The sequence below is a fragment of the Triticum aestivum genome, chromosome 3A (genome assembly GCF_018294505.1).
Source record: "Triticum aestivum cultivar Chinese Spring chromosome 3A, IWGSC CS RefSeq v2.1, whole genome shotgun sequence".
Classification (NCBI taxonomy): Eukaryota; Viridiplantae; Streptophyta; class Magnoliopsida; order Poales; family Poaceae; genus Triticum; species Triticum aestivum.
The window spans coordinates 558,348,619-558,359,143 of record NC_057800.1 but is presented as its reverse complement, the minus strand read 5'-3'; the positions used below and the strand labels follow the sequence as shown (position 1 = coordinate 558,359,143).

General features: G+C 41.4%; 2 protein-coding genes across 2 annotated transcripts; both read right to left on the bottom strand.

Annotated features, from left to right (window-relative positions):
- Positions 1-669: 669 nt before the first annotated feature.
- LOC123058633 (signal recognition particle 54 kDa protein 2-like) lies at positions 670-3,748 on the bottom strand. The gene is made up of 9 exons (XM_044481338.1): positions 3,399-3,748; positions 3,204-3,303; positions 2,396-2,549; positions 2,162-2,312; positions 1,927-2,075; positions 1,649-1,749; positions 1,414-1,571; positions 1,169-1,283; positions 670-1,072 (listed from the first exon to the last, which is right to left on the bottom strand). The coding sequence occupies exons 1-9, from the start codon at positions 3,627-3,629 to the stop codon at positions 777-779; spliced, it is 1,455 nt and encodes a 484-aa protein (XP_044337273.1). The 5' UTR covers positions 3,630-3,748; the 3' UTR covers positions 670-776.
- Positions 3,749-7,330: 3,582 nt separating this feature from the next.
- On the bottom strand, positions 7,331-9,949 carry LOC123062206 (single-stranded DNA-binding protein, mitochondrial). Its single transcript, XM_044485611.1, has 7 exons — positions 9,642-9,949; positions 9,260-9,333; positions 9,032-9,168; positions 8,738-8,946; positions 8,514-8,614; positions 8,008-8,067; positions 7,331-7,688 (listed from the first exon to the last, which is right to left on the bottom strand). The coding sequence occupies exons 2-7, from the start codon at positions 9,324-9,326 to the stop codon at positions 7,672-7,674; spliced, it is 591 nt and encodes a 196-aa protein (XP_044341546.1). The 5' UTR covers positions 9,327-9,333; positions 9,642-9,949; the 3' UTR covers positions 7,331-7,671.
- Between the last annotated feature and the right edge of the window lie 576 nt (positions 9,950-10,525).

Genomic DNA, 10,525 nt, shown 5'->3' with positions numbered 1-10,525 from the left:
CTTCTCATGCCTACTTAACAGCGATCCAAAAGGTGGTAAGAAAACATTGCTTCATGTAGATAGTCTGTTCAATTTCCATGAATTAAGCTCTTCATGTTTTGGTCATATTTAGTGGTATCATTTTTCATGTTTGTCTCTGCTGAGACAATTATAAGTTATACTACTGGACAAAGATTGTACATTGACACGGACTGCAAAACATACGCAGAAAGTATATATTCCACAACTTGAATCAACTAACATTTGACTGCAGAATCGTCCGACTTGAATGTATGTAGATAAATTGATATTTAGCTCCGAATTTAAAAAAAATCAAGCTTACTGATGAAATATTATAGAGATAGCCTACCATTGCACTTACATAATAGTCTATTTTTACACTCCTTTAGCTTAGTTTTGTTTAGTTCTATACTGAACTGCAGATAATGTGGGATTGTTCTTTACCGGAAACTTTGGGATGACCATCAATGACTATCAACGGGCAGAACAATTACATATGTAGTCCAGGTATTAACAAAACAAAACTAGGTTAATTCAAGTGCTTTAAGTTTAGCACAAAATCTTTTTTAAGTGGATCAATCTGGAAAAATATCTCCCGATTTGCCTTTACCAACAGATAATTCATTCAATAACTTTATATTAGAACCATTGGGGGCTACAGTGTTACCATGAACAAACCAATTTACAATTTGGCGCGCGTGTACCCTCTAGTTCAAAACTCTGCATGTAGAGTCTCGAAGATTTGACAGTTGCAACCTACTTATAATCCGTTCAAGTTACCTATCACCACCGCCCATTTCTTTTGAGACCGTCTGATTCAGCAGAGACCGTAATCCACCAATGCCGCCTATCTGAGTCAGTAGCTCTGGAGGGAGAGACTTGCTGATGTGCTGAGCATTCGTGTTTCCTTTGTTTGACTTCCTTAGCCGTTTTATTACATTGGTCCACACCTTCGCAAGCCGTTTGTATTCTTCCAGCATGTCCAAGACATCCTTGACAGGCCGGCCAGATCCCCGAGCAATCCGAATAATTCGGGATTCCTTCATCAGCTTCGGATTTTCGCTGTCAAGCTCTACAATGATATTTGGACGTAAGCACAATAAACCACCAGGGTGTTGGTCTTAGTAATATATAAATACGCATGGGTCGGCCCACCAACCCAACTTACCTGCGTCTGTCATGGAATCCATCATCGTCATATACCGCTTTATCTTGGCCTCACCCTGCTTCTCATGTCCTTGTGGCATCAATTCAGAACTAAATCCAGGCAACATGGAGAAGATCTACAAAGATAAAAATAGTCAACATTTGATATGTTGTTCGCTATATCAAACAGCAATCGAGCCCTTGATTTACTGCGGTATTACATTTCACCATACATCCAAGAAAACTGAAAGACTAAAGCAAGCTTACCTGGTCAATAGAGCCAATTTTACCAAGGTTCTGGAATTGCTCGTACATAAGTCTCAGAGTAAAGTTTCCTTCCATCAGTCTCTTCATAAGGTCAGGTTGTTGATCAGCGGGTACGACTTGACGAGCCTTCTTCATCAAGCCTGGCAAATCTCCCATACCTGCCAATTGCACAATGTAAGGAGGCCAGCTAAAGGGAATACACAGGTAAGACGCCACACCTAATATTTACACTGACCTAATAGGCGACCAACAAATGGTCTCACATCAAAATCTTCTAGCTCGTCTTTGTGTTCTCCAGTTCCAATAAATATCACTGGACTTTTCGTTGCTGCGACACTGAAGAGAAACAAGAACGTTAGGTGTACTATTCTGAAATGTTAATGATGTTATGTACGCTACAGTGCTCTCAGGTTCTGATATGTTAATGTTGTTAATTTGTTATTCAATTCATAAACTAAGAAAGAGCAAATGGCACCAAGAGGGTAGTGTAAGAAAAGGGAAGTGAATACTAACGCGCTAAGTGCGCCACCTCCTTTCGCATGGCCATCCATTTTTGTAACAATTACAGCACCAACCGGAACACTTTGCCTGAATGCTTGGGCCTGAGCAAAGGCAGCCTGACCAATGCTACTGTCCATCACAAATATTACCAGGTCTGGTTTCTGCATGATATCGTCACAATGCAGGTGAGATTTTTTTTTCATTTGGTTCAGGTTATAACTGAAAGTAAGAGTTCTGAGCGTATTACCGTTGCTTCTGAAACTTGGCGCATTTCTTCAAAGAGGGCTGCTTCTTGTTTGTGCCTTCCACTTGTATCTACAATTATGAGATCGCAATTTTCTTTTCTAAACCTCTCCACGCCCTCAGCAGCAATTTTTACTGGATCAGATTCCATGTAGCTGCAGTGACACAACAATTAGTTAAAACAAGAGATAACAAATCATAATATTAGCAGTTGAAGTGATAAGAGGTACTAGTGTACCTTCCATAAAAAGGAACCATGATCTTTGTCGCATTCTGTTTTAACTGATCAAAAGCACCAGCCCTGAATGTATCAGCACAAACCAGTGCTGGTTTGAATCCTATCTTCTGATGATAATGAGCATATTTCATACAAGTGGTAGTTTTCCCAGAACCTGCATGAACAAGATGCTGCCTTGTGAACAGGATATTGTAATCATTGCAACCAACGTGCAGAAGACGCATAGCCGATCATTAGTGAGTCAGTCAACTAAACAACAGAAGCCCCACACCGAAGCCAAATAGTACGATAAGAATGCAATCTAATCACCAAAATGTCTCACTAATTACAAACTGCCCATCCAAGATGATAAAACTTGCAATAGTATATATTTCTTTTGCAACATATCAGGTATCCACCCCAAAGCAACATAAGAATGTTTGATCACTACAACTCCATTTACATGGCTTCTTGCATCACCAAAACAATCAGCTGGAGAGAATCATATGCCAGTAGCTGTAGCTCGACAAAGTAAACGTAACATGAAGGTGACTAAAGCTTGACCTATGCTAATTTGTTTCCATGGCTTGCCCCCCGTTAAATGAACGTATAAACAAGTTGGTAAACAGCTTAATCAGAATTAATCAAGTCACTATGAAAGTTAATATTGTTCTCCTAAAATTTTACCGTGAAATAATGTCCTCCAAAGGAATAACAGATGCTGCATATATATGTTCATTTGTGCGGATGCAATTGCTAAACATCAGGTATATATACCACAAAACAAAATTTGGACAGAATAACGAAGCAGCAGGCAGGGTAGACTGACCTTGCAAACCAACAAACATAACCACGCACGGCTTCCCTTTCTTGGGAGCGAAGGCGGGCTTCCCGGCGTCCAACATGTTGCACAGCTCATCGACGACGGCCTACAGCAACAACGACACACACGGAAGGCGATTCAATCAAGATGACCGCGCATGCAAAACCTCTCCCCGAAATCACACGAGAGAAGGGACATTACCCCCTTGATGACGCGGCGCTTGTCGGTGCCGGCGGCGAGCGTCCCGAGGTCGATGGCGCGCTTGACGCTGGCCTGCATGCCGCGGACCATGTCGAACTGGACGTCGGCCTGCAGGAGCGCGCGGGTGATCTCGTTGAGGCAGTCGCCGAGGACCCTCTCGTCGACGACCGTGGCGCTCGTCATCCGCGCCAGCGCGCGGGAGAGGCTCCCGCCGAGCTGCGCTAGCACCATCTCGCCGGACTCGCGGGGGCGGGGGCTCTCCTCTCCTCTCTGCGGCGAGCGGTTGGCTAGGGCTCGGGGCGAACTGAACCGGGGCAAGACGCGGAGCGCGGTGGTGTGGCAATGCTGGGGGTGGGTTTCGAGGGCAGGCCGCGGGGCTATGTATGTATGATGTGCCTTTCACGTAGTCCGTTGCGGTTTGGCCTTCCCGTGTCCGTGTGGAGACATGAGTTTTCTCCTTTTGCGATTTTTTTAGGGAATTTTTCTTTTGTGAATTGTTTGAGGGAAAGATTAGTCCGGTCGCTCTTCGCCATGAGCGTTCCTCTGGTTAAATCAAGATTTCGAGATGTTGCACATGGTGTTTCGGCATGCTGCAAACGTGTATGGCGTTTGCTGTGTACCGTGAACAGCATGCCGTGAATACGCCATGCGAGCAAAGAAGCAATAAAAAAAGGAGCAGGAAATGATGTATGGCCCAGAATCTGCTCCACCCAAACCTCGACAAACTATCATAAAGCGAGAGAGAGCAGATGCGAGCATGACTAGGAGGTGCTCTAGGCCGACGAAGAGGAAGGCACGGACCAGGAGCTCTAGGCCGACGAAGAGAAAGGCATGGACCGGGAGCTCTAGGCCAACAAAGAGAAAGGCACGGACCGGGACACAAAAAAGGCAAGCTAGGCACCGGAACCTCCAAGCCAATGAGCAGCTCCATGTTACATTGCAGCAACTACCACTAGGGGTGCAACAATGAGGAGATATACACACAAAAATGGCACCAAGCACTTTCCCCTTCCTCTCAAGTCCGCAAAGAAGAAGAGAAGGAACATAGGGGAAGCGGGAAGGAAAGGATATTACACTAGCGAGAGAGATGATTGAGTGGAAAAGTGCAAATGATATCCTTGATTATAGCCAAGCACTCGTAGGGGTACCATGTGGGTCAGTTTTCTAAACTGGCTGCTCTATTTTCTTAACTTTTATATTTTCCAAAATTTTAAATTATATCATTATGTATATTATGCAAAAATATGTACAAAATCGTTCCTAATATGAAAAGCAAAACAAAAAGGCTACAAATATTTCCTATTTTTTATTCTATTATATATTAAAACTATTCATGTACATATTATATAAAAATGTTCATTGAACGTATGGATTTGTTCCAGTTTGTGTACTTCACCGTCCAAGTTTGTGTGGAACCCACGCATTTCAAATTTAAGTTTGACCATCACTTTGACCAATAAAACATTTATTAAGTACCAAAAGAGCTATACCATTGAATTTCTATCCCCCCCAATTTTTTTTTATTTCTAATAGTATGATATTTATGACACATGACTCTTACATTATTGGTCAAATTGGCAGTAAGCTAAATCATGAAATAAGAAGATGGCATGTAAATTAGGACGAAGGGAGTACATAGAAAAAGAGCTAAATATATCGGAAGTCTTAGAAATTGCATCTGGCGGTCAGTTTGGCACACAAACTTGTAAAATACATGATTGCAGTCATCAAACTTGTCCGAGCGTGCAAATACGATCACATTTCCCGTATGCGGACGTTGCCTGCACAACACGCCAGCATGATGAGGCCCCACTGTCAGTGGTTGGTACCAGCTGAGGTGCGGATGCACGTGATATTTTTTTTGCAAAAACACAATTGGATTTTGTTTAACCTCATACAAAAGCCTGTTGGGTCCCATGTGTCAGCAGACGGTGTAAATTAAGTCGCGCGCAACCCGCAACCTGTTGGTCTATAGCCGACGACATGGCCACCCAATCAGAAGATGCTTGGTGCACAATGTGGACGGCTCTCTTTTATAGTATGTTTTACGACCGAAGCACACATTAAGGATTATTTTTCTTTTAAGCAGTATACACATTAAAGTTGGTTTTAAACGAATAAATGAGAGCCGGGCTAAGACTGACCATAGTAGGATTAACTTCGGGAGTAACATTGGGTTCAACTCAGTAAATTTGCTTATGTGACACTGAGTTAATGAGGATGGAGATAATTGAGTAACTTAGCTAGTTACCATACAATCACATATCTCAATACAATATGAGTCTATAACCTAATAAATAAAGCTTTGCATGATACCACACATATGTTACTACCCACTATGAAGGTAGTAACATAGTCTAGAAAAGCGTTTATGTTACTAGTGTAACTTACTCTCCACTATGGCTAGTCTAACCAACAAACAAAATGTCAGCTGGTGAAGATAAATTTATTTTCTAAATGAGGGTCAGTGAAATTTTCTCAATTCACTTAAAAAAATCATGTTACATTTATTCCGAACTATATTTTCATTTATCTATATTTTAAAATTTAAAAAATTTCAAACTCGATTAAAATTTTCATTGATTTGTCCAAAAGAAATTTATGTACATTCATTCTGAACTATATTTTTATCTAGATTATTAAACCTAAATTGATTCAAATTCAAAAAATGCCGATTTGTCCAAAAATTAGCATACATTCATTCTTAACTATGTTTTATTTCATCTAGATTGTTAAATTTAATATTATTCAAATTCAAAAAAGATTCATTGATTTGTTAGAAAGTTTTACGTACATTCATTCTGACCTATATTTTCTTTTATCTAGAGTTCCAAATTTTAAAATTATTCAAATTTGAACAAAAAATGTTTCATTTGTCCAAAAGAACTTATGTACATTCATTCTGCACTAATATTTTCTTTTATCTTGATTTTTTAATTTCAGATTATTAAATTCAAACAAAATTTTAGTTGATTTGTTAGAAAAAAATACATACATTCATTCTGCACTATATTTTCTTTTATATAGATTTTTAAATTTAAAATTACTTGAATTTAAATGAAAAATTCATTGATTTGTCCAAAAAAATATGTATAATCATTTCACACTATATTTTATTTTATATAAATTTTAAGTTTAAAATTTATTTGATCTAAAAAAATCATTGATTTGTCGATCTTTTTTTTGCCATTTCGGAATTCAAGACCTTTTGCGCTAGTGTAGTACGGTTAGTTTGATTAGTTCGGAAGTCCAAGTCAGTTTGCTAGTCTAAGCCCCATCTTAAATGTGTACTTGGATTCAAAAAAAAGTGATCTTAAACTAAAGGATATATATAATTTAGCAGTCCTGGCATCAAGAATCATCAGGTTCGGTGGCAAGGACGGCCGCATTTCTGCATCTGGTCGTGGGTTTGAACTCCCGCTCTTTACATTTTCCAGCGAAATTTATTTATACTGTACACTGACATGTGGGCCCCATGGCTTTTCTGCGTAGTTAAAAGAAAACTCCCGCTCTTCATATTTTTCCAACGAAATTTATTTATACTGTACACTGACATGTGGGCCCCATGGGCTTTTGTTCGTAGTTGAAAGAAAATCTGAGGGTTTTGTCACTGACAGTGGGCCTTGGCATGCAACTCAAGCAAATGTAATCGTATTTGCACGTCCACGCAAGTTTAATGACTGCAATCACGTATTTTATAAATTTATACACCAAACTGACTGTCGCGTGTAAGTTGTATGACTCCTAGTGTATTTACCTCATAGAAAAATGAAAATAGAAGATAGAGCAACCAGAAAATGGAAACGCTCTAGACAGGCCAGTCAGACCAACACAAAAAGAGACAGGAGCATCAGGATCTGTATTTTTGCAGCAGAGAAGTAAATTCAGATATGAGCGAACTAACTTCGATATGGTATGCTAGCACGTAGGGCTTGAAACAAAGATGCCAAGTTTATGAATAGACACTGAGACTGGTCATTGTTACGAGCACGGGGCATCAGTACTAGTAGCTGTGAAAAATAAAAGCATCTTCAGAGGTCTCAATAGACCGTTTCTCTCCTGCAGCTCAATACAAACTCGATTTCAACAACCAGAAGAGGCCCCCATACGCTCAAAAAGGCAGAGAAAGCACCGCTTGCATCTACAAGGGCTTTCAGTTCTCCAGTCCAGTTATTATCAATGGACCTAATAAAAGTGCTTTGGCAAAGTTGCCCTGAATCTAACACTCCAGTTGGCCAACTCCTCCTGCTGCTCATTGTTCCTCAGGTCGCAACTAAAATAGCCCCTCCCCTGCCAAAAGGAAGGCTGTTATGACGATCTTATGTGATGAACACATGTTACAGGTTAATGTGATTCTTTATGCACACAAGTCTGTTCACGGACATAGCGAAGAGCACTGAAAAGAACAACAACACGGCCTGTCCGATGGTCTGCACTTATTTACTACTCCCTCCGTTCGGAATTACTTGTCTCGGAAATGGATGTGTCTAGAACTAAAATACGTCTACATACATCCATTTCTGCGACAAGTAATTCCGAACGGAGGGAGTATATGCCATGATGCCTTCCCTTATATAAGAAAAAAAAATGAGATACAGACTGCACTTACTTAACTCTTCCAATGATTTGCTGACATCACTGCCCCCAGATTGAACCAAGTGTATCTTGCCTGAGAAGATTAAATTTCCCATACATCAAAATCATACAAATGGAAATGAACAAAACCAAAAATTCTGTAAATAATGAAAATGACATGAATTCAGAGATGATAGCACAATATACTGAGAGCGAGGGGAGTCCAAATTAAGCTGCATGAAGAACTACATCTAGTCCTTGTTTCCACAGGCAGAGTTGTCTCTCCTTTTATTGAAAAGCAACAGGAGAGCTAGTCCCACTCCCTTTAGGTAGGTCTGTTTTCTGACCAAAAGCTGCATTTGGTAGGGATGGGTGGGGTACCGCAAGAGAACAAAAATCAGCAGGGAATTCTTCAAGAAATAACTCAGGTAGCTTGTGCTCAGCTAAGACATTTGCATTAGTTTATTTGGCTAACGAATGTTTACAACAAAACAGATTGCCAAAGGAAAGAGAAAATACTTGAACCTCAGATTAACTTACCATCATACCGCACACAGATCTCAGGTACGATTTTCACTAGATTATTGATGTCATCATTGTAGACTCTAGTCTCAATCTCACCCTCAACATACACTGCAGCACTGAATAAGACATAATAATAAGCACGGTATATCCTTGGTGAATTAAGAATCTGAACTTTAGTTTTCACTTCACATCACAAGGAAAAAAACAGAATCACGTGCTATAGAGTAGAAAGGACATACTTCTTAACCAACTTTTGAACAGCATATGCACCAAGCTGCGCATTATGAACAGCTATGCGATGCCACTGAGCTGGCATTGGCAAGTTTTCAGCACCTACTCTCCTCTGGTCAAACATGCCCCCAGTCCCGACAGTAAATACAGTCACAGTATGCCCGTTCCTCAATTTTTTCTGCACAGGCACTTGTCCAACGCTGCCACAAATAATGGCCTAACAAAACAAACAAGTCAACCGAGTGTCAACATGAGAACCAAAATACGGGTAGTTATTCTAATAGGATATATCAAGCAAGTACCCGATAAACACCACGGAAGTCAGCATCTTTCCAAGAATCTGCAAGATCACCATCTGCCTCGACGCCCATGCCATTCTTCTCATGAACACCAGAAAATGATGTGCTAGAGATCCATGCTCGCGATGCTGTGTATAAGTCTAGCAAGAAAAAAATACACAAGCAAGGAGTCATATATGTGATGAGCACCTTCCATGATCAAATAAGACAAAATAAATACGCTGTACCCACCAATTGGGTTTCTTCGCAGTCCTAAGAGCCTCGTCAGGCTCAAGCTGTTGAGCAATTTCGTGCTCATGGTAGGTCTACATACATAAAGGGGAAAGGGGTGAAATGACATAATCACATAATTAAACAACCTCAATAACAAAGGAATGCGGCTAGCTTGTGTGTAATTCCTAAAAGCTTCTCATCGGAAAGCCAGTGATGTAGCACGAACGCACAGCAAAATGTTAACTACTTATTGCTTGATTTGCCCTTAGGGGGCACTATATATCTCTCAAAATCTAATCCTCTGTTGACAGGGTCGGATCTAGATGTACTAATCTCATCCTGGAACTTGTAGAGGTCGGTTCAATTGATCACTGGGTGGGTGACTATGCGGCGGTCATACCTCAAAAATGGATGTCGAGGACTGCGGACGGGGGTGGAGACAGCAGGGACGCGACGGGCTAGAACGGAAACGGCGACGGCGGCGACGCGCGTGAGAGGCGGAGGGGTTGGGTGGGCGAGCGGGAGCGGGCCTCCGCGCTGACGCCAAGCTACGGCGGCGGCAGCTCAGGGGCACCGGCGGAAGATTTTAGGGTGGGTTTACTCCGCAATTGGCCCGGTTGAAACTTCGTTAGGTCAAAGCATTAGGTCAGGCGAGGAAGATCGAAGAAGGGACGGGCTGAGTAAGTCAAGAGAGAAAATCGGGGTGGATGAAATGGATTTTCGCGGATGGAAAGTAAAGGTTTGATTTTACCTTCTTTTTAAACATATATACTGTATAAGATAGATGTAATAATATCTTATAGAACATCAAAAATAAAAATTACATTCAGGTGTCTAGACTACCTAGGGCGAGGCAAAGACGCGCCGCCATCATCGCACCTCTCTCATCAGAGCCGTACAAACATTGTTGTAGTCGACAATCGGGAAGCCGTTGTGCTAAGACTTCATAGAATTAGCGCACCAAAACAGCAACCGCCAACGATGAAGAGAAGCATGATCGGAAAGATCTAATCTGCAGACACACGGACGCACACGAAAGAAGACCGGATCCACCAAAGACAAGCGCCGACCGAATCCCACGAGATCCGCTAGAGATACACCTCCACGCGCTCTCCGATGAGGCTAGACACATCATCGAAACGAGGCCTAGGTAGGGAGAACATTATTCCATCTTCAGGGAGCCGCTACCATCTCACCTTCTTGAACAGAACACAAACCTTAAGTGGACACAAAAAGACACCTAAAAACGGAACTGGATCCCTCCCGCACGGCAAGGGCCAAGAT

What these genes read in the sequence shown, in the direction of transcription:
- LOC123058633 (XM_044481338.1), bottom strand. Translation starts at nt 3,629, where the DNA reads ATGGTGCTAGCGCAGCTCGGCGGGAGCCTCTCCCGCGCGCTGGCGCGG. An exon ending in AAATTGGCTCTATTGACCAG is followed by an intron (nt 1,284 to 1,413) that starts GTAAGCTTGCTT and finishes TTATCTTTGTAG; the next exon opens with ATCTTCTCCATGTTGCCTGG. An exon ending in GGATTCCATGACAGACGCAG is followed by an intron (nt 1,073 to 1,168) that starts GTAAGTTGGGTT and finishes ATATCATTGTAG; the next exon opens with AGCTTGACAGCGAAAATCCG.
- LOC123062206 (XM_044485611.1), bottom strand. Translation starts at nt 9,326, where the DNA reads ATGAGCACGAAATTGCTCAACAGCTTGAGCCTGACGAGGCTCTTAGGA. An exon ending in GTTCAAAAGTTGGTTAAGAA is followed by an intron (nt 8,615 to 8,737) that starts GTATGTCCTTTC and finishes TGTCTTATTCAG; the next exon opens with TGCTGCAGTGTATGTTGAGG. An exon ending in GATCTGTGTGCGGTATGATG is followed by an intron (nt 8,068 to 8,513) that starts GTAAGTTAATCT and finishes TAATCTTCTCAG; the next exon opens with GCAAGATACACTTGGTTCAA.